At 44.8% G+C, this 27,801-nt stretch overlaps 1 protein-coding gene across 1 annotated transcript in view; it reads left to right on the top strand.

Moving 5' to 3' along the window:
* The window catches only part of NHSL1 (NHS-like 1), a 102,543-nt gene that overhangs the window by 29,109 nt on the left and 45,633 nt on the right, over window positions 1-27,801 (top strand). The window contains exon 2 of the mRNA XM_010574634.1: window positions 25,452-25,604. Within this exon, the coding sequence (XP_010572936.1) occupies window positions 25,452-25,604 (153 nt within the window). The remainder of the gene's footprint in view (window positions 1-25,451; window positions 25,605-27,801) is intronic.

Consider the following 27,801-nt stretch of genomic DNA (forward strand, 5'->3'; position numbering starts at 1 on the left):
GAGAAAAATGAACAGTCTCGCTTTTGTGTATTTGAAAACATAAACCAGCGCTATAGCTGCAATAGAATAAGTGAAGTTTAATCAGAAGTTTTGTGGTAAAATTTTGGATGAAATTTTTACTTTGTGAAACTTAGATTATTGCTCCATATAGACACAGTATAAAATAATTTTTTTAATAGGATTTTTGGGGGGAGACTAGAAGAGGAAGAGACAATGTACACAATGTGTTTCTCACATGAGATGGTACGTCCTCATCCTAACTCTTTATGGTTTTGCATTTGGTAATAGCTGAGACCATAACCATCACCAAATCTTTTATCATATATGTTACCAAGGTCTTCCAGGCTTCAGGGAAGAACCGATTTATTCTTCAAGTAAAAAATTTGTGGGGACATTAATGCCTACCATATGGTAAATATACTTGTTAAACTGGATTTCAGCCTTGATCCCATTATTGTGCATCAGCCTTGCTTCGTGAGCACGCATTGGAAACATGCCTAATTGAGTATGTCTGTAGTCTAGAGAAGTGCATGGGAAATGTCACGGGGACTCCAGGCCAATATGTTATCCTGTGTCATGTTGTTAAGTGTTTGGGAACATCTGAGTCTGCTGTACACTGAATTTTGTCTCTGTCCCCTGTTGCCTTGCTCCTGTGTTTGCGCTGCATGTTAGCTAATAATACTGGTTTGATGTGTAGATCTACACTTAACTTTTATGTCAGCTAATGTGGTTGCATAGAGATACGACAACTGCATGCAAACATCACCTGATACCCTTTTGAAATACAATTTGATAACATGGTTTTGAGTTGTTAAAATAAAAAGCATAACAGAAATTCAACTGTATTCTTGTCTAATAAAAGATACCGCTCCTGTCTGCAGGAGAAATAAATACAAGCCCCAGTGCACTCTTTTATCAATAGCTTGTTGATGTTCGGAAGTTTTGTGCATCTCATCTATGAGAGTGACTCTTCCTGAGACCCTGATGATGGCAGGGAATCGAAAGGGTGAGACAGCAGGCACAGTGGCTAGACGAGTGGGTTACTGAAATATTGTCCCATTAGGGAGGCATTAACAGGGCCTCCTTATGAACTGGTTCACTAACAGCACTCTCAGAGCTTCATCCCACCCAGGAGGACTGTCTAGACATTCCTTTATTCTGGCGGACGCAAGAGTATCAGTGTGGTTGATGAGTGAGTTGAACTCGGCTAGTGTTAATCACAGTTTGTCTTTCTCATAGTCTGATGAGTAAATGTACTTGGCTTTGTAAATCTGTATTTGCCTCAAACTCCTGGTTGCCAGCATTCAGTTTATGCCGGTGAGTTTCTGCTATATGTACAGACGAGCCAGCGGTACCAACAGCTGTCACCCATGCTGTTGGCACATTTTCCCCATTTCATCAATATTTTTGCAGACACTTGAAATTGTTGTCAAAAAACGTAAAATTGCGGGCAGGGCTTGTTTCATCCCTATTTATTAAAGTTACTTGACATGTTCCGTTGTAAGACCTGTTTTCATCTACTTGCAAGTTTGCTAAGATTTGACCATGTGAGGTGTGTATGAGACACTATATAGTGAAAATTATTTGCCCAGGTTGCTGTGCAAAGTAACAGGATGTTAAACAAAAAAATTCCAAATATCAAACAAGCCGGTTTCTTGCTAACTTGCTACATTTTGCCAGCACTGTTGAGTCAGCGTTGCAGACAGTTTATGCTGGGTGGTGCTCTGCGTGCTGCGTGTTTGAATGCTGAAGCCACACTGGTGCAGTGCCTGCGGGCAGCTGGTATATACACCCCGCTCCCAGGCTGCGGCTGCCAATGCAGGCAGCAGCAGCGCCAAGGCAGCAGGAGATGGGTGCATGCGTCGGGGAGAAAGCCGAGATGCGCATCCAATCCGATATTTTTGTAGCTGTTGTTGTTAAACGGTGATTTTTTTCTTTTCTGTCCCAAAGTTTATTGTAGATACCAACCGAACAGCAGATAAAGACTTTTTTAAAATGCATAAATACTTACCTGACACTGTTGTGCTCCTATACATAGAGCAGCCACTTTCATGAATGGTATGGGCTGCGACCAAAGCATTTATAAAGAAGAGTTAAGGAAGCAGACTAAGAATTGGTCTTTGATGTACTTTTACTTAGGGTTTTGATATCTTCCCATTTTTAAAAACAAATATTATCCCACGTAATCTTTTGAACAATATAAAATAAAACGCAAACTTTGAGAAGTTGCTGAAGACAGCAGTTTATGCAGGGTGCATGTCTCTTCATGTGCTGTTTTTCTTGCTGTCCCAATCTGACTGTGCTGTTGCAGCCAATTCAAAAGCCCAGGAAGGGCATGCTTCCTGGATCCCGCAGAAAAACAGTATAGGGGATGCGAGATTAGGGTTGACGCGGTTACCAGCATGGAAACTTGCTTAGTAGTGCAGTATTTGGGAGAGGTGCCACAGACTAATGGCTTGCGGATGAGGCTAAAGAACTGAGAATACCTCAACTCTAATCCTGGCTTTTGCACTCTGTGGGCAGGTTACTAAATCCCTTCGAGACCGTGTCTTCATCTTTAAATAGGAATAATACCTATCCTCTAGAGGCATTGTGAGGCTTTATGTATTTATGCCGTACTAACTGAGTGCAAACTGAGAACTGCTTGTGCTTTGTATTCAGCATCAACCCAGTTGTAGTCTAAACTGGGAGACACCACCTCCTTTTGGTGACATTCATTACGATTCTGACTTGGAAAGGGAGTTACCTTACTAAAATCCAAGTGCTGAAATCGTGACACTTTGCTCTTTTTAGTCTGTGTATTTTTCCTGCTTTTGCATTCTAGAAGAAGGTAAATGTGCTTGTTCTTGGCAGATCCCTGCCAAGTTACGGTTCCCTAGCCGTCAGTGCAACAGCAATTACAGTAAGTTAGCTTTAAATAAGCCTCTCGGATATGGCCATCTGCGTATGGCCGTAGTACCTGTTGTTCAGAGGGTGGTGAATAATCGGGGATAAGGCTTAAGAGAAGCAGCAGACTGGAGCGGGAGCAGGAAGGGAGAAGTCTGAGGTCTGTGGCAGGTGCCGGGGTTTCCCAGCTCTCTGCCGTCCGTCTTTTCCAGCCCGTGGCTGTGAGCTGGGGGCTGGTGGTAGGGCCGGGCAGGGCATCCAGCAGCTGGAGTGAGCTGCTTTACCAGGTGGTTGATTTGTTTCTTGTTCGTTTGTTTGTTTTCCTTCTTTTTTAAGGGCTGGCAGAACCCTATTCAAAACAGTTCCCAGCATAACCAAATAGCTTAGCTTGCCTAAGTGCAGAGGAGGAGAAAATCTTTTCCTTCGCAGCCTTTTGAATGCGTCCGTTAAGGGTTGTGAGCAGGCCACTCCCTTCGACTCCGAACTAGCCATTAGGGACAGGAGGGACATCCTTGAGAGCAGCATCTCACAATGATCGCCTATGTGCACTGCCTGCCCGCCGACCCCATGGTCGGGTGCCTCGGCAGGAGCAAGTGGCAGCCCAGCTGCAACGATGAGGAGGAGGAGGAACTTATCCCGCTGTATTCCAGCAAAATGGGAAACGCTCACACCAAGCTGCCCGGGCGCCTCAAGAAAAAGTTACTGAGCAAAGACGACAACTCCTTCTGGCCAAGTAAGAAAGATCCGTTCCTTTTTGTTAGCTGTTTTGGTCGTTTAGTGTGGTGGTGTTGTTAGTGAGGAAATAAATAAGGAAAACAGACTTATAAACAAGGAAAACAAACACTCGTGTTTCTCTTACTCTTTGGAGGATGAAGGCATTGCGAACAATTTTCTTACTGTAAGAAAGTATTCCCACTTCAGGAGAGCGTACGTAAATATTGTATCTGGTGGGACCGCTACGTTGATGACACTGTCTTTGTGCATGTGATGCGTCTATGTTTCAAAGGTCTTGAGCACTCGCTTTCAGTTCAATAATGCTCCTTTTCAGCAAAGTGATTGTTTTAGAGGAGTGGAGTTGTTGATGTGGCACTCCAATTGAAAGCTGTAGAAACAATCAGTGCATGAAAAGGCCAGGAAAAATAAGAAAAAGGTCTAACAGACTCAAAGATGCTTAATGCAGTTGATGAGTACTTATTTAAAAAAATAAAAATCTGCTTTTGAATAACCTTAGGTCTAAGGTTATTTTCCCTCTGAATGTGAGAAGAAAGAATTCCTGAATTGTGATGACTCTCTCCTTTTTAAATCTGTATAGTTTCAAGTTTCACTGGCAAATACAGATGGGAAATAGGAACAGAATAGGACAGACAATGGTAACGTTCAGCTGTTTTGTTTTGAGCCTTATTGCTTGCCTTCCCCTTTTTTCTGACCACCTAAGCAAAGGCACCCAGCTGTTTGTGGAATGGTTGCTCAGAAAAGTGTATTTAAGGGCGATGGGGGAGAAATTTCACAAGACAAAGAAAGCTTTTCCTGCAAAAGCCAGCTGGCTGGCTATCTTGCACCAGGCCTTTAAAAAAAAAAAAAAAGTACATGAATATATTTGCAACTGTATTGATTTTTTCTTTTCCTCATTACTCTCATGCTGATCATCTGACAATGGCTAGTTATTACCAGCAATTGAAAAATCACTGTCTAGGACACGATGCTAACACTGATTAGTGAAACCACCTGTATTTCTGTTTTCTGTATTACAGTGTTTTCCATCTAGTGCTAAGCAAGCTTCGTTTGATGTCCCCTCCTGTAGGAGGAGTGTGATTTACCACATGGGTGCTTCAGGCCTTTTTCAAGAGGAAGCAATTTCTTAAAATGCAGGGAAAGAAAAATCCAGCTCATCTGCTGAATTTTTGTATTTTTAGAGCACAGGGTCAATTCTGGTTCATTCAGAGGGGAAAATGAAAATGCTTCCTTTATGTAAAATTATATAGCTTCTGTACTGTAGGACCTGGGGAAACTCTGAAGAGGCTAGGGAGCAGCTCCAGGGATGCTCTCAGGGAGGAGGACATGGCCCCTCTGTACCCCAGCCAGCCTGGGGATTGATGATTTTGTCTCTCTGGCTGGGTGACAGGTTAGTTCGTTCCTATGAAGTCATGAGGTTGACTTTCAGAGCTGTTCTTGTAGTGCCCTCGGAGGTGTTGCTCTGGCAGGCAAGCTCAGGGCATCGGGAGAAGCCGCTCGGTTTGAACTTGCTTGTCTGGAGTGTGGAAATGGGATTGAGGAGTATAGCTAGGGCACTCGGAAATCCCTGCTCCTTCCCTGCAGCCTGCCTCCTTTTTCTCTTTGTGCTGTCTGTAAGGAAAGGTGTCCATCCCCTCCTTTTAAATGCACTTGAATTGAAATTAATAAAACTTTTCAAAAGATGGGCAGAGACAGAGGAATGGGGAACGGAGCAGTACTTTAAAGAATAATTACGTTACTGCAGTATTAGAAAGCGATAGTAAATAAGTGCTGATGATCCTAAGTTGTCTTTGCATTTAAAAAGTTTGGAAACTGAAACACAGGGATTTTTTGTTGGTTATTTTTGTGTTTAAATAGTTGAGTCACTTCAAGGCACTGTCCAGTTTCTTCTTGGATGAGAACTTGATGACTCTGAATTGAAATTATGTAAATAGGTATGCAGGGAACAACCTGGGAAATTTTCACCTGAGTGGTGTGATGTAGTTCCTACATATGCGGTGGGAGCACCTGCTCTCCCTGTCCAGGTGCATTAAATTTTTATTGTTGCTTCAACATATTCCTAATGAAGAGAGAAGAATCCTGTTTAATATTTTTAAACTTGTGTGCATGTGTGTAATTTTGTTGATTTATAGTCTAGCACTTATATAAGCAATTGAATTGTTTGACTTGTGATCTACTGAAGCTTTTCAGTGCAATTTCTGGTCCCTAATGATAAATTTACATGTTACAGACAAAGGTTATTGTTGGTTCATTTATGTTGAGTTTCACTGATGTCTGTTATGACCCCGTGCATTTTATTTGTTCTTTTTGAATTAAAAACCGTTGAAGTTTCAGTATTTAATGTTGGATCCTTAAAATGGTGAGTGGCAAAAATCAGTTAACCTGCTTTCTGCCCTGACTTTCCCCAGCTCTTGTGCTTTAGAGGTGGTGTCTCACCGTGGTACAAGCATGTACACGTGGGACACCGGCTCTGCCCCCACTGGCTCCCTTTACTTCTTGCTCAGTTCCAGTCCATAGAAACAGAAGAGTGGCAACGTAATTAAGTCATCAGTTAAAAGCGTTATTTGCAGGACAGGTACTATTTCTCTTTGAGATAGGGAGGCTATGTTGCTTTTAAATTCTGTTAATGTTTATTTTAAGGAACAAAAGTGTTTAAGAGTGGAAGTGCTTTCTGGGACCAGGTCAAGTGATAACTGCAGAGCACAGTAGGGGATTATTGGCTGAGCTTTATCTCTGTTGATAAAGGTCTCCCTTTGGGGGTCCTTGTTGAGCGTCATGAGAACTGCACTTCGAGAAGTTTCACAGTGCTGATGCACTCTGTAGAAAATGCCTCCGGTAGTGTTAGGGTTGTTTGAAAACGTAATACAGTCAAATTATTGAACTTTCTTTTGGGCTGGGGGAGCATCCTCGCCGAGGGGTCCCGGTAGTCTGCAGCAGTAGTCCCCAGCGCTCCTGCTCACCCTACAGCATCTCTGCTACAGAATATTCAGTGGTCAAATTATTCATGGTGTGATGTAGCAGCTGTGACAATCAAGTGACCATGTTAGGGTTTGGGGTTTTTTTAAGCTGTAGCAATTTTTCTGAGGAAACTGTTAAATTAGTGATTCTGTGAAGTGGAGGTTCTTCATTACCATGTCAGCCTCCTTTCAGCAGCCGTGATGCCATTCCTCTGCCATTCTTTGCTGCCAGATTGACTGTAAATAGACAACGTAGGATTGAAATCAGCCTGGAGTGCAGCAATATATCCGTTAACAGCCTGCCTGCTGGAAAAACAGTGTTAGAGTGGTGGAGGGACTATCTCCATCACGTGTTCATTCACGATTACAGACAAACTCCAGCGGTGCTGAGTGTTTGGTAGTTGGTTTTCCTGCAGCAAAGTTAAGCTGAGATCCACCACTGACCGGGTTTGGCAGAAATGCCAAGGGCTTGGTTTGGTTTGGTTAAATGCCTGCTGAATTGGACTCTGAGGCTGTTGGCAGTGACTGCTGCTGTGGTAAACTGTCACCTCCTCCTGGTTAGAGCATTGCCTGCCTCTTGTGGTTCCCATTGCCAATTCATATTTTATTAATTCGCAAAGTTTAAAGATGTGGTATGCTGTTGCTAACCTAGCTAAACTGTGGCATCTGCTGGCTTTTTGTGATGATAAAGTTTTGGTAATGATTTTGGAGGTTTTTTCTTTCTTTTACAGATGTGGGAGCGAGCCAGTGGCAGTGTCAGATTACTCTTAATGTTTGTTAAACAGTAGCTTCACTTACTGGGTTTTTTCTCAGTGTTTTGTTGCCTGCTAGCTCATGAAAGAGTGCTTTCTTCTTTTTCATTCATTATGCTTTCTAAGAACAACAGCTCTGTCTCATCTGTAAAGCCAAGACCTTTCTGTGTGATGTGTGTTTTGTGGAAAACATAGAATTTGAAAGAATAATAACTAAATCTATTTATACATTAATAGGGTGTTCTGAACCAAGGTGGGTATTTTACTATTCGCTATTTGCTATGGCTTTTTTTTTCCAGGTTTCTCTTCTGATAGTGATGAGATTTAAATTTCCCAATTCAAGGCTGTCATATATTAAAAAAAAAAAAAAGGCACCAGAATCCTTGTGACTTGGGAGGAGTCATCCTTTGCCTTCTCATTTAACAGTGTGAAACAAGACTGAATCGCTTTCCATCTCTGCAAATCCCAGACCATGCGGAGCACTGAGCAAGCCTTTGTGGCCTTTTGTGCCCTAAGTGACAGAAGGACAGTCTATTGCGGTGGATGGCCAGGATGGCTATTTGCAGCGAGTGGCCATCCTCGTTCCCAGCTTTATTTGCGGCATCCAGCTCATACCATAACAGCTGATATATCGGATTGCATCAGAGATAAAGCCAGGAACTGGTTTGTTTTGAAAACAAAAAGTAATTTGAATATAATTTTTATTGCGTGCCTAAAAAAAGGGGATGATTTTCCCCTTTTCTCTCAGTGTTCTTAATGAAGGCTTGTCTTATGGCTGAGTTTTCTTGGAATTTTTGTTCATTTGGCCAAAACGAGCCACCGAAATCTTGCAATGCAGAGGAACTTGTTCATTTGTACAAAATTACTTCAGGTCTTGGATAAATAACAACTCTTCTGGTGCGCATTTCTGTATGTGTCTTGCATTTCTGGCTCATCTTGCTGCACGTTCCCTGTGTATGCCATAGAGAACAAGCCTCTCCGCCTGTCCTTTTCTGCCGGGCCATGGAGGTCCAGCTCTTGGTCTCCTGTGCTGTTGCTGTACAGCTCGTAAGCCCTTTTGAGAGTCAGATGCGAGAGCATTGTGGGTGAAGGGAGGGATGAAGAACACGGAATATGCTGGGTAAAGAGAGACTAACGTTGGGTTGTTGTAGAACACTTAGTAAGTGAATCAGTAACGTGAGTATGAAGGCCTTGCTGTATTGCCTTGCCAAAAGAAAACGGTTTGCTAGCCCGGCTGCTCACTGCTAGGTGTGAACTTGCGCTTGCCGTTGCGGGGAGGTGCTGGTGGTGGATGTTTCGTGCATTCCTCCCTGCCTGCGAGCAGATGAGAAGCTGTGTGTGGCACTCAGGAGCACAAGGAGGAGGCGGGGAGGTTTTGGTACGGAGCTCGTTAACATCACTCAAGTGCATCTGGAGGAGTCTGAAAAAATAGAGTTCAGAGACATCTTTTGTGTAGTTTTTTTGGCAGTTGGAGCAGGGAGCATCTGCTGTAATTAAGGAGGTGGAGTAACGTAAGTGCAAATCCACATGTGAAACAGGTGAGATTGGACAGCCTGTGGTTGAGGATGATGGTTAATCGTTAGACTGAATAGGCTCTTCAGTGCTTAATTTGATTAAAACTCCTGTGGCTTATGGATGCTGGGTACAGTATGTTTGCAGATATTACTGGGAGTTGCTTTATCTAGTGTAGTGAAGTCAAGAAATGGTTTTGAGTGCTATAAAAAAATAGACTCAGATGAGATTAAAGCTGAAACATGGTGGGAGAATGTGAAACTGCATGGAAAAGGCACAAGCATTTTAAGGGATGCCTTTATCAGCCTGGCTAATGGAGTCACACTAGCAATCAGAAATGGATTATGGCAGCATTATCAAAATCCATTTTACTATGCCGTGTTTCTTACTCCATCCCACCCTCCCCCAGGCCAACACTTTGAGATGAAGTGATAAAAGGTAACCAGGTTTTATAGCTGCAGTGCATTTCCTTGTGCTGGAGGAGTAGAGAAGCAAATTCTCCCATTAACAAGGCAGATACTCCAGAAGGGATGATATGAGTCCATTTTCCAGGACTCTGCAGATCAGTGACTTCCACCCATCTCCTAAGTCAGGTTGTGTGCCTGTGCGTGCTAGGTTATGGTGGTAGAGCGCTTCTGTGGCATTTGGCACGTTTGCAGTGCTCCTGCAGCAGAAATCCTCCTGGTTACTTGTCTTTTCTTGTTAACCGCTACTAGATGTGAAAATCTTCAAAGGCTTCCTTACCACTCCCTTATTTTTCCTGTGCCAACTGCTCCTCGCACGGTGTCCTTTCCCTTGTTTTTTCTCACACTGTTGGGAAGCCAGAAGCTTCAATAATGACACCTTGGAAAAGTGTGATGGTGTGTTGCCTTGCAAATACTTTGATTTATCAAGTATCGTGTTTGATGCTTTGTGTATGGCACGTGCTGCCCCAATTTGAATGTAGGTAACCTGTAGTGCTGCTTTTGGAGAGCCCGTGGTAGGTGGTAATGCGGTGATTAAAGCAGTGTATGGCCATTTACGTGGTGGATATGATGACCTCTATGTTGTGGTGAGAGGGAGCAATGCGGGCTGTGCAGCGTGCCACCGGCGAGGGACAACCAGAAAAGGGCGTGCAGCCTCCGCAGGGGACATGGGCTCCCGTGGGGGGACCCTGCACAGGCAAAGGGGTCTGGCTTCTGGGTGGCAGCTCCTGTGGGGAGGCCTGGGGGGACCAGGCTGGCAGAGCATCGCTGCCGCCCACCCCAGTGCCTCTGCCTGCTGGGGGATCTGGGTTGTGCAGGTTTGCTGGTGCTTGGAGCTGGTGCTGTGGTCCCTGGCCCCCTGCCCTGCCAGGGCATGGGGGTTTTGCTTCTGCTCTCAGCTCCCAAAGAGCTGAGGACTGTCCCTGAAACCACTTTTCCTCCGTATTACTCCTGCATAGGCCAAAGTAACACCTTTTAAAGGTAATGGTATTAAGAAGTCGGGTAGATTACAACAGATTTTTAGCCCTCTATTGTTTCCCTGCCCTAATCTGATGACAAATCATTGAAAAATATGTGCGCTGCTAGATCCTCAAGATTTTCAAACCTCTGCTTGGACGCAGTTACACATCAACTCTGCTTTTTTCCCCCATGCACAGCCGCTCGCTCTGTACTACGGCTGTGATACTTGAAGTAAACACATGCTCATTCTCTGAAATACATCACTTCTTAACTCTCGGTTGGCTTGTACAAATGTCTTGGAGGTAAAGCAGACTTGCACTTTGCTGGCATTGCAGCTAGCAGCATATAAATCTGGCTTATTTATACCTTGTAGTGTTAATAAAAAAAGACATGTTTAAAATAATCCCAAATGCCAATAGGCTTAGTGACATTTAAGCATGAGCGATGCTGTCAGTTCATCCGCAAACAAAAGCGGTACGTCTTAATTTGTCTAATTACGCTCTAACATGCAGACCAGCTGCTGCTGTGAACAAAAGCAGTTGATCGCACCATTTTATTAATTGCATATTAATTGCCACTTTCATGTTAACCATATGGGAGATAGTGGAGTGGAGTGAAGGCTACTTAGTGGTGGAAAAGAGAAAATGAACTGGCAGAGTGGTATCTTCAGAGGACAAATCTCAGAATGATAGGGTGCCTGGAGCTTGCTGATGTGATCCGATTTTTAGAAGGAAATTGTACTTCTTTTCCCCATGCTACATTATTGTATTTAAAAGTGAGGGGGATTTGAGTAGAAGGGACTGTGCCTTGCATGATGGCTGTGTATTTGTGACAGTACTACTGTTACTAGCAAGTTGGTACTAAATTTGTTTGCTAATTTGCTGAAGGCAGCCTAGCTGGCATGTGGCCATCTGCCTTTGTCTGTCTGCTGTGCCGATGGATGCACCCGCGCTGCCAGGAATCGCTTGTCACGGGAGCAAGGCTGGAAGAGCCAAAAGGAGTGCAAAACTTGCTGATTTTTATACTTGATGCAATTTTGCTGCAAGTATGTAGTCTTGTTAGATAGCAGTGGAAAGTCTTGAGCAGAACTGGGCTTCTTAAGAGTGAAAAATAAAAACCTTGACACAGGTGGGTTAGCTGGCGTAAAATACCTACAGCAAAAAGCAAATGGTAGTGGACTGGCTGCTGCATGTATCTGGCATCAGGTTACCTTGTAGGATGTTGGATGATGCTCTTCCTGAAAGTGAGACTTTAGAGAGCTGCCCTCAACTTCTCTTTTTCATTTTTGTGCTGTGTGAAGGCAGCAGCCGCTCTCGGCAGATGCTGTCGGGCAGCAGGTGTAGGTTAGGAGTACGCACGCAGTGACTTCTTTCCTGTCACCCCCGGACTGACATTATCACGGTCTATAGAGCAGTTTCTTCGCGGGGCTCCTGCCTCCCGGCAGCCGCTGGCCCGCAGGTGGGCACCCGCAGCAGGGACAAATTATATGATACATGCGAAGGAAGCTCACTGAAACAAGACAAAAAACCCACCCAAGGTCTACCTTGAGTTTATTTGCTCTCTCCTCCCCTTCACACCTCTTCAGGAAGGTGAGCAAAACCCCATGCTGGAATTTTTCAGCTGATGAAGGGGCAGCAGGTTTGGTAGGAGGAGGACTCAAGGGCAGCTCATTGCTTTCTTGGAAAGGAAGCAATGAGTTAATGGCAGATCAAATAGAAACATGTCTAATTATGTGAAAGGAAGCGCAGGACTGGACCTGGAATATGCAATGATTTAGATAACTCAATCTTGTCAGTCAATTAACTCTGCCTGCTTGGGTTTTCTAAAGTGAGTATTTCAACGTTAAAGGCTTAGTCCCCCCTCACTGCCAACAGATGGCATTTTGCTTGCATTTCCTAAATGTCTCAGAAGAGCTAGGATTGGGAGATACTGGTTATTTTAAAAAAGGGGGGGGGAGGTGGGCACAGCCTTTGTTTTGATTAACATATTGTTCCAAAAAAACCCCACCCTAAAAACGTTTTTCAAACTGTATTGGAAAACACCAAAGGAGACGCAAGGATTGTACAATTAAGAAATTACTAGCAAGCAGCTGAAAGGTAGATTGGATCTGATCTATTCTAAGAATATGCAGTGCCAAACAATAATGGTGACATTCCTATGCCTAAGCAGAAGTTGGGTCAGAGGGGTTGTTTCCTTTTTTTAGTAAGAAAAACGCTTTAAGTGGTTCATCGCAATTACATCTCAGCACTCAGTTGGTGCTGTAATACACTGCAGTGGGATCTGGATTATGGGGATGATGCACGACTGGAAAGACACAGCTTGAATTTCGGATTGCAAGCGGTGCCTGCCATTACAGCAGTTAACAGAAACAGCGCCTGACTTGTGAGCTGACCAGTTTTGACCTGGAGTCATTGGAAGAGAATAAATGCGAAACCCCATGATGCCACTTCTCCACTCACATCAGAAGGGTACTTAATCAGCCTTCCCGTGTCTTCAGTGCGCAGACAGGCAGGCTGTGGCCTGGCTATTACTAATTTAAAGGCTGAATTCCCCAAAGCACTGCTTGTGGCTGTTAGGCTGTAGCCCCTGGCTTTTGTTTGGAAACTGTTTTTCAATATGCTGGTGACTGTCTAGGTTACCAGCGAGGGCTTGTCCCCATCAGCTGAGCATGAACTGGTATAACTGGAGGCTAGGCTTCTGGAGAAGAGCGAAAAACTTGTAAGTACTGTGGTTGAAAGGCAAATTATCCAACTGTGATGCCTTTTCCGTGGGAGTTCTCAGCTACCCGCTCTGCGAGGGGTCAGTGGCCACATGCTGCTCATCCCAAAGGTCTCATCCCCCATCCCTCTGATTTCTGATCTGAGCCATGATGACTATGGGACAACTTTTCCTCCTCAGGTTCCTCCTCAGTGCTGTCATTTGTTTGCCCACTGAACTTTGGGTGCTTTGACAAGGAGCTTAAGAACAGTGAAGTTTTACACACAAGGGCTGCGGAGCACATTTGTCATTGCCCAAAAGCATCGACAGAGGTTTATAAAACCATTTCTCTGCAGTTGCATGATCTGTTCTAGGGAGGGCTAATTAAACTTGCAGCTGGGTAGCATCTCCAAAGCGGGTTTGGCTTACCTCTCCTAACTGAATGATCCCTCATGGTTGTTCTCAGCATCAACTTATAATCAGCCTGGCCCTCCTTTTGTTTGTCAGACGTTTGCCACAAACGCGATGGCACGGCTAGACCAGGGACAGTGGGCTGCTGTTTGGTGGGTGTGAGCAGGTCCCCAAGCAGATGGTGGTAGCAATTTTAGGTTAAATAATTAATAGCATCAGAGAAAAAGACACTCTTTTATGTCCAGTAGCTGAAGGTGAGCGCAAGTGTTTTCCTATGGGTGATGCTAACCTTGTCCTGTTAGGTTTAATTAATCCGAAGAGGAGCAGGATGCTAATTGCCTTGACATAAAAGGAAATATTTTCAGAGCCTATATGAACACAGTTTTTTTAATGTCTTCGTTCCTGGAGCAGGGTGTATTCTTTGTACGGAATATTAGATGTTGCAGGATGTGTCAGATATTTTTAATGGCTGTAGTTTCAACTATGTTCTTCAAACCAGCCATGGTTTCAAAACAAAAATGTAAATTGAGCTTTGGTGTGCACCAACTTAGACGATTCCTGGCATGGTGGCAAAGCAGGGATCCTGTTAGGCAACGCTTCTGTCTAACTCAAGTGGACTGGAATTGAAGTTTGTTTAGTGCTGCGTTGCAGCATCCTCAAAAGGTGCCAAAGTCTAGAACTGCTTGTATTGTTATCCATAGAGACAGGAAAAAGGAAGAGCCTTTTCATGGACTACATACTGCAGAATAATTTTGGGAAAATATAGCTGTGGTTTTATTGACTGGTTTTCCTGAGGGTGTAAACTTTATTCACACTGACCGTGTTATTGATCTCCCACCTCCTTCTTTACATTGGAATTGTATCTTCTGCTCCAGGGTCAGCCCTGCCCTGGAGTCAGCGGGAGGTTTCCCACCTCACTCTTCCAGGCTATTTTTAAATCGGGCTCGTCCCCTTTCTCAATAACTTGCAATGTAAAATGCTGTCCCATTCCAATTCTGTAATAGCACAAGCTGTTAATTAACAGTCCTCTGGACAAATCTGTAACCCAAAGTTGAATTTGGATCGTTGTGTGTGGTTTAAAAATGCAGCTGCTGGGATACACAGTAGTTTTATCAACTGTCTTGAGATGGCAGGGTTGTTTGCTTAGTAGTAGTTAACTACAGATATTTCTTTGCCTTGTTCTTACTGTTGTCTTAGTAACAGCTACTGGGAAGTTTCAGGAATGACCAAACTGGGCAGGACAGTTGATTTTTGCAAGCTTATTGTCTGGGCTGGAATACCCGTGGTATTTCTGCACAGAAATTTATTTTTAGGCTCTGCATAGTTGTCTCTGTATTTGTTTGTGTGGTGTCTCCAGCCTCCGATCAAATGTTGGAAATCTCCAAGTCACAGTGAATCTTGAGTTGGCAGGATGATACGTTTAGAAGCTCTTTCAAAAATGTGTTGATAGTTGTAGTGTAAGGGGTGTGGATCTGAATTGTGGATGCACGCTTGCGTTTCAGTTGACTTCAAGTGAGAGTTCACCACTGGAAGGAAGCAAGTAACTCTGAAGACGTGATGTCAGGTTACGGTGATCAGGATACTGAGCTGGAGTGGGGGTGATGGTGCCACAGTTGCACACTTTCAAAGGTTTTCAGATACAAAGAGTGAAAGTACTTGAAGAAGTATTTTTAAAACTAGCATCAGCTGTCTCAAGTTTTACATGTACACTTCTCTTCCAACTTTTCCAATTTATGCTTCATTTCCTCCAACAAAATACAAACTATTCTGCAGTTTAGATTTTTTGCTAAGTGGTGAAGCCAAGGATACCAAAAGAGACATTTTTGCAATTAAAAATGGTATCTTTCATTTTAAATGGTGTATGTTAAACCCCTTGTCATGTTACAACTTTACTGTTTGTTCAGTTTTTTGAAGTTCTCCAGCCATAGCAGGGAATAACTAGTTTCTCTAAAATACAAAAAAGTGTAGGTATCTGCAGTAGGGATCCTGTAGAAAAAAGTAAGGATCCACTCCTTTCCCTTTCTGGTGGGAGATGGAGGCAGAAATGGCACACTGACCGCGTGAGGGGAGAGAATCTCCATTTTTTAATCTTTTTTGTGGCTTACCTTTTGATGAAGCACCTGGTGATGCCTTGTGGTTTGCTTAATGCCCCCACATACTTACTTATTGAAACCATTGCCACAATATTAAAAATTGTGTTAGATGGTGTGCTCACTAGAGCTTTCTGAAGACATTTGGCGGCAAAGAACCTTTGTAGCATCATTTAAACTGTTAGATGCGTTTTGCTAGCAATCCAAAGAAACACAACTACTCAGCTGTTGATGTTGACTGACCATGGCATGTTGTCAGGTATGGGCTGCTAGATTGCATATGATTAATAACAAGGATGTTTGCATCTCTGACGCTTTTAATCAAACAGGTGGTAATAAAATTTTGAGTTGGTTATCCACATTATAGATTTTGAAAGTTCAGCTGATTAGCAGTATGAATTTAGGAGGCTATCCTTTCATTTGGCTTTATTGAGAACTTCTAATAAGAAGATGCTGACCACACAAATGTCATCTTACAATTTGTTTTCCAAAGCTATTGGTATTTGATCCACACGCCCATGGCCAGCCAAAGACGTTCTCTGGTGCTGTGGTAGAGATGTTGGTTCAGTTGTTTCCTCAGGAGCTTAAAACAGGTTGCTGAATCCTGCAGCAACATAATTATTCAGTGACTGTTACATGGACTCGATCTCTTTCTTTAGTTTAGAGAATATTGTTTTTCAGGGCAGGTTGTGCCATTATTTAATTGGAACATACCCAGGTTTTCAGATTTTGTCAAAAATCTTGGGGCTTTAGGGACAATACCAAATGTCACAACTGCTGAAATCCGTTTATTATTTGTGAACCTTAGCTTTTACTTATCATTTTACTGTTGTGTTCTGCAGATAACATTTTCAGGTGAAGTTTTTGAAAGTTTCTAACTAAGAAATGAAACTTTTTTTTCAAGTTGCTGTGTGAGACAGTGAGCGAGAACTTGGTGCTTGATTTTGGCATGAGCAGTTATATGATCATATGAAGGTTGGTATTTTCTAAGGAGCTTAATTTTTTTCATTTATAGATTGCAAAGCTCTTGGGAAACCAGAGGATGTACTGGCCTAATTTTAAGAGAGGGTGTCTCCAAGCTTAAATGAGACTCACCCTGAGTTTATTAAGAGTCAGCAGAAAGAAGAAGAAAAGAAGAGTCTGGCAACTCCTTATACCAGGATAATCCATATATAAATAAAAGTATGCCAAAGAGCAATGTTGGGTGGGGGGGACAAAGACAGGCTACAAGAATTCTTTCCGTGACCTTTAAATAAGTGAAATGAGTGGGGAGCATGTCCCCTTCAGGATGCCCATAAGGAGAATGCAGACTGAGATTAGTTGAAGATGTCTGTTGAATATTAGTGCGGATCCACAAGTGCACAGCTGCCAAAGATGGAATTACAGGCTGAACAGGGAGACGGTCTGGAACACAAGTTCAGAAATGGCATTTTTGCTGTCTGGTTTTGTTGGTTTCACTCCGAGTCCTACAGGATGAATTGATGAGAAGACTTATGTAAGCTTGTCTGCCTGGTATTTTTTCCATCACTAATTCAGAAGAGAAGCATCTTCTCTATGGTGCATTATTAGGGCAAATAAGAGTCAAGATTTTGCAGACTAACTTACTTGCTGCAGCCATTTTTGATCAGTTCTTCAGGATAAGCTGTAGTGTAGGAGCATTGAGGTGGATTTGGAATTTAAATTGAGAATATTTCCTGGTGGCATTTTAAAAGGGTCTTCCTAGGGAGAGAGAAAAGTACTCTTCTGGGAGCTGACATTGCCTTAGCTGGGGTTCAGGAATGGCCAAAGGAAAAAAGGATTGTGCCCTGCAATTTAAAACAAAACCATGAAACAGAATTGCACATTCACTAAATGTTTTCTGTTCTCCTGCCTGCAGTTACAGTGTGTGGGGAGATGCTCTAACCAGAAGAAACTGCTGCTTTGTCTGCAGGCAGCCCTGCCCAAATGCTCCCTTTTCTCTCTGGTGATGTGTTTGCATGATAGAGGATCCTGTGGAAAGATGTTTTGAATTGTCAAAGGAATGAATTAGCTTTATTGTGCTGTGACCTAAATAGGATCATCAGATCAATCAGTCTGCTGCTTTTCCGTCCTCTCCGGCTTAGGTTGTGCTGCTTCTCCTTCTCATCTTCCTCCCTCTTCCCCCTGCCCCCTTCCCAGAGCCTGCAGCCATAATCGCTTAGGAGCATGAATAAAGGAGGGAGCTGCCCTCTTTAAAATAATACCTGCTTCCTAACTGCCCGTGCAGAGATGGGCTCTGTGCCCGGCTTCCCTGCCAGTTCGCTGGGGCGCAGGTCCTTCTTGGCTTTTTGTTGGGGTGGCTTTGGGATAAAGTACTTTTCCTCCTTTGTTCCTCTCCCCCGTGCATTCTCCTCCTCCTCTTCCTCCTGATCCCGGGTTTAATGAATTGTAATTTCTCAGTAGCCAGGGAAGTATCGTGCTTCACCGAGGCAGAGGTTGCCTTGAAAGAGGCCATTGTGAGCGAGCTGAGCTGGAGACAGGAGGGCAGCTGAACGCGGTGCCGCCCGGGACTGCCTTTGTGGAGGGAGCACTTTTGTTCTCCTGGAAGATGCCTGGAGAGGGCCGGCCGGGACTGGCTCTACAGGAGGGAGAAACTCCTTCTGACCACAAAGGGTTGACTCCTCTGGTGCGCGGGGCTGGCTTCGACCCCATGTAAACACCAGCCAGTGGTCGATGGCACAGGCGGAGGGGGCCAGAACAGGCATAAAGCTCGGGCACCAGTTTTGAAAACACTTGAGACGTGCGGTGTTTCTTATCTCAGGTGCTCGCTGTTTCTTAATGACGGAAGCCTCCCCCAGAAGTAAAGGTGCAGCCTTCGAGGCCGGGTGGTGTTGGTCTGAGCCAGGCAGGAGCCTCCTGGCCTGCGGGAAGGGGTTTATAACCCGCCTTGGGTTCAGGCTTGCCCTGCAGACGCCTGGGTGCCTCCGCGCAGCCTGGGGAGGGGGTGCTTGGGGGTCAGCCCCATCGCCGCTCCCCTCCAGGCACCGCAGCTGCTCGGAGGGGGCGGACGGGGTTGGCGGGGAGCAATCCCAAGCACACCCTACACGGACCCGTCCTTGCAGACGTGCTGGAAACAACTGCCCTCCAACAGCTTCTTCCTCGCCCATCCATCCCGCGCCAGCTGCTGGAGGGTGGCACAGTGGAAACTTACTTCGAGCGAGTGACTGATGTGTCCGTAAAAGCAAAGACATCGATTTAATTGTTTTGAGTACATCTGCTTGCCAACGTTTCTACTTTCCCTTTTGCTTATTGGAACAGAGACTCACTGGAACAGCTCTCACCGCGCAGTTCCCAACTCAGTTGTATGGTTTTACTTTTTCTTCCCTCTTAAAATGCCATCAATGCTATACAGTTGTTTAATGGAGGATTTTTCCGTTGTCTGAATAAAGTTGCTATGGCTTACAACTAAAAGTTTAGGTTTTGAGATGGTGATACATGCTAGTAGTTTGATGCATCATTCCTCTCATGAGCTTGATACGTGTGTTGGGTTTACCTCTCCTTCATGAAAATAAGGGGTAAAATTTGTCTCGATTTGTGGGAGGGAGCAGGAATGGGTTGCTTGAACTATTCTTGTGCTTTATTTGTGTTTTTTTTAAACTTAGTACTTCCTAAATTTCGTACTGCATGCGTGCATAGGCTGATGAGTGGCAGTAGGAAGGAGAACAGTTGATTCTCACCAATTCATTAGTGTCCCTGATGGACAGCTGCCGCTGGGCAGCTGCTCTGGCTGTGGTTACCAACAACCCAACTATGTCCCTCTTCAACATTTGCCTTTTTATAAAGCCTCAACTTCTTCAGCGGATCTTGTGCACTAGTGCAAGGTTCGGGGCATTGGGTTGTGAACAGGGGGGCTGGACAGGAAAGCCCCTCTCCCCCAGGGGCTGGCTTGAAATATTTCCATGGAAGCGGAGTATTTCCAGATTGTTTCACAGGCGCCGATGCTTTATGTTGCTGTGAATGTGGAGGGTGGCTGTCCCAGATGGCTGTCGCAGAGCAGGTCAGCTGTAAAGCCCCTCTAAGGAGGGGAGAGAGCAGGGAGAGGAGTGAAGGAATGGCTGCAGTGTTTCAGGCACGCCATGCTCAAGCAGCCACTCATGTTCACTTCTCTTCTGGGTGTACATGGCCTCTACTAGAAAGTAAAATCAGTTTAACCACCCAGGGATTAAAAACGATTATAATGTGAACTAAAAAAAGACACAGTTTTGCTAACGAATGTGTTACACATTCATGATTTTGAACGTGCTGTTTGGCACTGCATCTTGTGCCTCTCATTCCGTTTGCTTCAGTCTCTTGTTTGTTAAGGAGTTTCTTCTGGGGCAAACTTTGTAACTTAAGTTAACAATCCCATCCTGTATGAAGTGAGAATTGGCATTTGCTGAAAATCTTCTCTGTATTTTCTGTATTCCTTGTGATAGTATCCTTGTGTGGTGGCAAGTGAGTGTGATCCCTGCTTGTAAGGATGTGGGAGCTGAGGCGGTAGGTTAATATTAACTTGTCCAAGGTGAAGTAGGATGTGTGCCACAGAGCAAGGTCTCCCCAGTCTGCTACCTGTCTGTGAGTCATTTGCTTTTAAATAACTGATACCACAGTGTGTGCACACCTACTGTTCATGCTGGGTTTATTCAGCTTTAACAAACTTTTACATTTTTTCTCTGAAGGTAATTTTAGGTGGGTTTTTTGTTGCTGCTTGCAGGGGGAGGGTTGTGGGTTTGTCTGCGGGCTTGGCAACATTGGAGGCTAAAGTCCTTTATCTGTTTGCATAGTGACTACAATATAAATTTTCTCAGTGTCCCGTCTTTTCCTTCTCTTCTCAGTGCAGAGAGGCAGGCTATGGAGAAGCACACTCACTTCATGATTTCAGCTCTAAGAGAAGTGCCATTAGAAGCCAATTGTGGTGACGGTGTCTTGTGACAGGAAAAATGTTTTAAAAAAGCTGTATTGAGACAACGTGCTGAATTTCTTGGAAGCCCGTGGGTTTGAAGTGGGGAAGAGTTTTTGGTCATTGTTGACCTAGTGCAGACTCTGAGAGATGCAGATACAAGTAGCCAACTGGTGTTTCCTTTGGGGTATCCCCTCATGATAGCCGTTTTTGATGTTTGACCTCTTTATCAGCATGACCTGAGGGAAGGTGGAAGCAAAGGGGGATGAGGATGAAAGCCAGACGTCATCTTATGCATTGTTTGTTACTGGGTTTGAATAGCTGCCTCCTTACTGGAGATCAGGGCTTGAGGACAGTGGCCAAGCACTTGTTCTCAGGCAGGAAAAAGGCTTCAGGGTGGGTTGAGGATCCAGTAACAAAGAGCAGCACTGGACTTGGGGCACGTCACAGCCCAGTGTGAAATGGGGAAGGGCTCCCTGAGCCGTCCAGAGTACCAGGATCATGTTGATGCTCGTGGCCTGACCATAAAAAGGGAACAAAGTCTTCTTCCCAGGGCTTGTAAGCCTCTGTGAGGTGCCATAAAGACTGCAGGGAGAATCTGTTCTGCTTCCAGTAGCCCAGTCTCCCTAACGTGCTAGCTTGAAACTGTCACCTTCCCTTGTGTAAATGCATGGTAGCTCCCCTCCCACTTATAGAGGCACTTCCTACATCCTAAAAAAGATCACCACCACACTAAAAAAGGAATTAGCACCTTCTGGGTTTGCTCTCGGATGGCAACGCTGCTGGAGTTAGACACGGAGCCATTCTGCACTCACCTCCAGAGTGTGTCCAGCAAGTGTGCATTTAAAGTGGTTTTAATGATGTATGGGTGATGGCAAATTCCTAACAGGAGTGTTATTGTGTATGTGATTTTTAAAAAAGCAACACTAAATAGTCATCTTGGTATCAGAGTTTGATGCCAGGGTCATTTTTTTGTGTAAGATGCTTGATGGAAATCAATGCAAAACCAGAGGTACCTTCCCCGCCGTTGCTGCCACAGCGGCAGCATGGTCTTCTGTCCTCTTGGCAGATGTGAGCCAGTCAAAATGTCTCTTGGACCAGCAGCTGCTGGAGAGACCGGCTGCTAATGGCAGTTCTGGTGTCAGACCCGTGTTGTAATTGTAAAATCTCTGTGTTTGGAAAATCCTGATAAAGTCCTGATAATGGTGTGTTCAGACAACGGTGGAGGCACTTTGTTTATGGTCGGTTCTGCACGGTGCCGATTCTCGGCCATTTGGTGAAACTTGGGAGTGAAGTTCCTGTGGAGCATCTGCTTTTTACATGCTACACTCCAGAGGCCAGATCCTGCTGCAGCTTTGGGGTCAGTCTGAGCCCCCTGCTGCTGGCATTTTTCTTTTTCCCGAGGAAAAAATCCTTCTCATTGTTAACCCGAGGGTGTTTCCTAAGCTTGCTTTGTGAGGGAGGGCTTGCTTCTTGAGCCTGAACATTGTGCGAAGGGCATGCCCTGCTGAGCACATTGATTCGGTGCTTAGCATTTTCTCTTTAATTTCTGCAAAATAGCAGTTCATTCCTAGGAAGGATGGCTGTGGACCTCTGTACAGATACTTTGGGGTTTTTTAAGGCATGAGTATATATATGCGCATCTCAAAAAGCTGGGCTATTTCATCTCTGTGCCCAAGTTTCATTTGATGAATAACAGGTTCTCTATTAGCCAGAAATAACTCGATTTTGTTGTCCGTGTATCTGGTCTGAGATGACGCTAATAAGACTAAATGAGGAGCGTTACTGAACGAAATTCAATATGTAAAATTAGTGGGCTGATGTCCCAGGCAGTGGCAATGACTACGGGGAGGAGAGCAGTGGATCTGGAAGGGTAGGCGATGCCGAGGGCAGACTGCATGTTACAGCCAGCTAAACCGCAGCTCCTGGGTCCTTAGTAAAGTGGGAGCGAGAGGGTAAAAAAACCCCAAAACCAAAAAACCACAACGGGGGGAGGGGAGGGGGGAGGATGGGAGCGGTGGGAAAGCAGGGCATCCTGATTTGCACGAAAATGCAACTCTCATTTGCAACTGGAAGGAGGCTGCAGGGCAGCGGCTGGGGGCGGCAGCCGGCGGGGCGCGGGGGCTGCCTGCCCGCCGCCGCCCCCCCCGCCCGGCGGCGGGCACCGGGGAGGTGCAAAGGGCGGGGAGGGAAGGTGCCGGCATCTCCCTCTGCTCCGCCGGCAGAGCCGGCTGGCGCGACGGGACGGAGAGAAGTCACCTGCCAGCTCGGACCTTACGGAGCAGCCAAGCTTGGGGGGCGGAGGAGAGGATGGGAGGAACGACTGAGTAAACGCACGGGTAGCGAGGACGCCCGATTTTTGCTCCTGTGCGAACGAGAATAGCAATTAACTTTTTTTTTTTTCCCTCTTCCTCCTCCTGTTTCGCATGTTGAAACTGGCTGTTTTCAGCCCACAAGGTCACAAGTAAGGAGGATAAATTCAGGCTAAAGAATTGTAAATGGTTTCATGCGTCAGGAAGATCTAGACAGATTTAAAGTTTTGATTTCAGGAAAGAAAGGCGGAGGGGGAAAGCCGGGAGAAGAGAAGTCTGGGGAGCAGAGTTTGAACAGGCTCAGTCTGGAAAACCGTCGCCTTTCTGCAGCTCCTGGGATTTCTGAGATTTAAACTCCAGGATCGCAATTCAACACCTTGAACATGGTGGTTTTCATCAACACAAAGCTTAAATCTCTCATGAAATTTTTCAAGAGAAAGAGTAAGTAGTTGTGCGTGCTCGCTGCCTGTTCGGGAGGCAGCCGAGTCCTGCAGGAAAGTGCAGTTCCCTTTGGCTTTGCTCCTGCTTTCCTGAAGCCTCTTTTTAAGATTTATCTCACTTTTCATGGAGTATTCTGTAATGTGCGGAGGCAGCCTTATGAGGTCCCTTAGGACCTCTGCTTTGGGATACTGTTGCTTTTGAAGTCCTTTGTTTTGGCGGTTTTGAAGGAGCCAAACTTTTGGGTGTGAAAGGAGCAGGTCGGTGACAAGTCGTGCACAGGTGTCACCTGCAGTCGTGCACAGGTGCCCTGCTGTGTGCTGGGGCGTCCTTCCAGCTTCTCTCAGGAACCTGTCTCTGCCTGTGCGGCTGCTGAGCCCGTGTGGTGCTATGGGCTTGTATCTGTGAGGTATCTACATAAAGCGTGTCATAATGAGCCAAGTTTTGTCTTTTAAAGATGCTCTAGTTCCAGGACAGCTTTTAAAATCGCAATTCTTCGTTTAATTCATGAAGACAGACGAATAGCGCTAGGGAGAGTAGTTGGCAAATGTGCGCAGCCCTTCTGTCGACTAGTTTTGATGACCATTGCTCTGATGAGCAGTAAACGTTAATTTTGGTATGGTGGGACTGCAGTCAGACAGCGGGCTTGGCAGCTGGTGTTTCCCTCTTCCTCTTCCTCCCCCAGCCTTGCTCCCCTGCTCTGCCAGGGGATGGCGAGGGCGGCTTTCCGAGCACGCCGTTGACTATACCTATCATTTTTTCTGTAATACCGGGATGATTGATGCTGTAACCAGGTAGGTGGTGACTTGTCAGTTTGTTGTGATTTAGGTTTGACCTCTAGTTAGCAAGGACGGGAAAAGCAGGCACAGACTGAACATGTATCTGTCTTGTTGCAGCCAATATGTCTGTGAGAGGGGGGGATGCAGGACCAAGCCACCACAGACATGAAGAGACCAATCAAAAGTCTTGAAAAACCTTTTTCGAGGTCTGATACTAATCTAAAAAAAGTGAGGAAAGGCAGTTAAGAACCTCCCCTCCCACCCCAAGTCCTTTTAGGACAAAACAGGTGTTGAGCATTAGGCTGTGGATAGGTTTTCAAGCTAAAGGCATAGCTTATTTTCTTTAACGAGTACTGATTATTTCCATCTGAAATGATCCTGGCAGACGTGCAGTGGTGTTAGGGAAGGACTCATTCTTCAGATGGCAGGAGGCTGTTGCCTTCGTTTTGCTTCACAGTTTACACACCTCCTCTGCTACCACAGAGGCATCAGCCAAACTTCAGACAAAGTGATGCTACAAGGCAGCGCAGCAGCGAGCAGTGCCCAGGCAGCAGGGAAAGCAAAGGGAAGGTGCGGAGCTGGCAGCGGGGCCAGCATGGCAGGTGCTTGGGAGGCAGCACAGCTGTAGTGGCTTTTTCTGCCTTGGGGAGCTAAAAGCAAGGATGTGCGGCACGCTGGCTGAAGACCAAAGGGTGCCTGAGGGATCATAAAGTATGAGCCCCAACTGCCCTTTTTCTGTTTAGAGGGTGGAGGGATAAGGCCATTCAACTGTAGAAGTTTTTGTTGATGATAAGCCTCAAACAAAAGGTAGTGGCTGTCTCTCGGGAAGCATAAATGATAAACAAATCTTAGCAATATGTGCTTTGGCTGATTCATTACTTGACTGTCTATAGGGAACTTTGAACTTGAGCAAGGTCTGTATTTTATTTTCACGTGTGTATTGGCTGAGAAGAGGTGGCCAGAACAAGCCCTCTTCAGTGCTGTTGTGCCCTGAGCAGTATTTGCCCAGGGAGTTGCTGTTGTCCAAATCTGCTTTCTGCTGACGGCAATGGAAAGTAGCTAATTTGTTGGCTTCACTGGAATCTTTGTTCCTGGTTTGAGCGAGCGTGAGGTCAGAGAAGGTTATTTCCCGATACAAATGAACCTGTCGTAATCTCTCATGGCGACTGTCATATTCCCAGGGTCACCTTTGAGCAAGAGGAAGCTATCCTGCAATGCACAGCGCCTGGTGGGATCGGGGGACAGGGAAACTGATCTCGTTTGTGAAGACTGGGAGCTAGAGATGGGGAAAAACAGAGTTGCAAGTTCAGAGTAAATAGGACAGCAAGTATAAACATGGGAAGGGGGAAAGGTGTTTCCTACATAACATAAATTTAGAGTAGAAATGAGAGGAAGGTTTTTAACTGTCATGGAAGTGAGGTTCTAAGAGAGCGTTTTGATGGGACTACAGTGGCAAACAATCTTTTTTGTTTTAAGATGATGCGCAACAAACTTATGTGTGGGGTTTCACGATATAGCTATGTACAACAGCATTTAACTTTCTTATTATTGTCTCTCTCTGCAGCGGTTTCCAACCTAGATGAAGAGAGTAGATGGACTGTGCACTACACCGCTCCGTGGCACCAGCAGGAAAATGTCTTCCTGCCCTCCTCAAGACCACCTTGTGTGGAGGACCTGCACCGACAAGCCAAGCTGAACCTCAAGTCAGTACTGAGAGGTAAGATGCTGCTGCCGGCACAGATGTGTCCTAAAGGGGCGGTAGTTTTTTGCCACAGACTTTGCAAACTTAACCAAATTGCAGGCTTCGGAAGAAACTTACTTATTTTTCTGCCTGCAGCACATCAGGAACGTTAGTGGGATTTACCCACTCAAATCTAGGGACAGGGCAAAAATGCTTTTGCTATCAAGGGACAAGGAAACGTGTAACCTGGCAGAGCTCTCCAGAATGGAAAAGGGGACAACCTTGTGTGTTTTGGCCATTTCCATTCAGTTTTTGGAGTGTTTCCAAAATGGTACCTTCAATTTCAGTAAGTCCTGAGTTACTCCATTTATACTTCAGTGTAAGAACCACATCAGAGGTGTTTCATTTGATGATTTCTTTTGTTCTTGTACAGTGTCATTTCCAGGGATGAGGCTACTTGTGAGAAGTCAGAAAAGGTGCTGAGGGAAGAGAAGGGAAATGGGGAACAGGGCACTCACAAGGACTCCTTCAGTAGTGAAAGTGCTTTCTTGCAGAAGGGTGCAGCATATTTTTAAGGACCAATTTTTACCCTTGGTACCTTCTTCGGGGGTGTACCTGTACAGTCTGGCACAGAAGGTGTTGTGTTGTGTTAGTGCAGCCATGAGGCCAGAGGCAGGCAGCTAGCGGGGAGGACTGCAGAACATCTGTCCCTGGGCCAGAAGTAAAGTTTAAAATTACAGCTTAATGTCTGTGTTCTGGAAATGGTTAACCTAGATTTTTTCTTTACATTGGCTACTTAACAAAGGGGGTTACCCTGCAAAGAGCCAACTCATTTCAAGTCCCTTTTTGTTTCAGCAGGAACTGCAGGTACTTGATACCTTGCAAGTTAACCTGATTTAAAAGAACATTGTAATTTTTTGTTTGTTTAACATGACATTTCTGCTTTTTAGAAGTGCAGAAAACTTCATTTTGTATGTCTGAATAGAGAAGTGTTTGGCTGCCCTATTTTATTTCTCTTGCCGTTTCTCCAGTTAATTGATTTTCACCATCTCTTACTAGGTGCCTTTTGTTATCATTTAATAGGGGAGTCTTGACAGCCAGTGTTATTAGCTCATGCCTGGCTCAGCAGATAGTGTGTGTGTGTCCTCTATACTTATTACTGGATTAATACGTTTGTACAGCCCTTTAGCCTTGAAATGTTTACTGTTCCCTTGCAGGCACACTTACCAGTTCTTCACAAAAGAAAAATATTTGCCTGCTTTAGATTAAAAAGAATACTGCTTGTGGCTAGCTTTTTGTAAACTTTTAACTACTCATTCTTCTATTTTTCTCTTCTCTGTTTGGGACTATTATCAAAGAAAACTGCACAGGCTAAAAAACTGCTGTCATTTTCTTGTGTTTTATCAGAAATTTATCTACTGCAGTTTCCTCTTCTATTTTGATAAATGTATATCTAACATATTTGTGTGAAACTAAGTAATATATGCTGCTTCCCTAGCTTACATATCTGAAGTTATTTTAGTCTGCTGGGATTTTTCTCTAGAGCTGCTACTCTTTATAAAACAAAAGCTATTCAGTCCTACTGCAACTTACCAGTTAGCCATTTGTGTTAAATAAACTGGCTTGTGCCGATGATGTAGGGCTCCTTGGCAATGAAGTGAATTTCAGTTTCATGCTTTCAGGGCAGTAAGTGAGAGAAGAAACTGTGATGCCTTCACCAGACCTCAAGTTGCTGACATAGTCAACAAAACTCTGCTATTTATTTATTTTACCTCCAGCTCCTTCCCTGGGCCATATTTATTCCCTAAGAGCAGTTTTAAAATAACTCTTTGCTGTGGCCTGTAGCTGTCCTGAGTAGCTACAGCATGAATTTAACACCATTTTCAGCAATTTCATTCTTGCTGGTCGGGGTTCTGAGTAGTAAGAGAGGTACCGAGTAAAGTTTTATCAGTTTTACTCTGCTGCTGCTTCAACCAGCACTGTGAAATTAGGAAGATGCCGGTGCTTCTGATCACATTTGGAAGATTGGGTTAAACGTTCTGTAGCCAGAGCTGAGTTTCATTCCGTGTGAAAGGGCTGTTGAAATTGTGACGTAATTGTGACAACTGCTGAACTGCTTTTCCACCTGCTGCTTTAGAAAAGACGGAGTTTTCTAAAGCTTTTTAATGGGTAGGAAGTAAATTCAATGCTGTGTGATTATAGGATAGAAGACCTTGGAGAAAAGTAGTCTCAT

This window comes from Haliaeetus leucocephalus, unplaced genomic scaffold (assembly GCF_000737465.1).
Source record: "Haliaeetus leucocephalus isolate CR32 unplaced genomic scaffold, Haliaeetus_leucocephalus-4.0 Scaffold450, whole genome shotgun sequence".
Classification (NCBI taxonomy): domain Eukaryota; kingdom Metazoa; phylum Chordata; class Aves; order Accipitriformes; family Accipitridae; genus Haliaeetus; species Haliaeetus leucocephalus.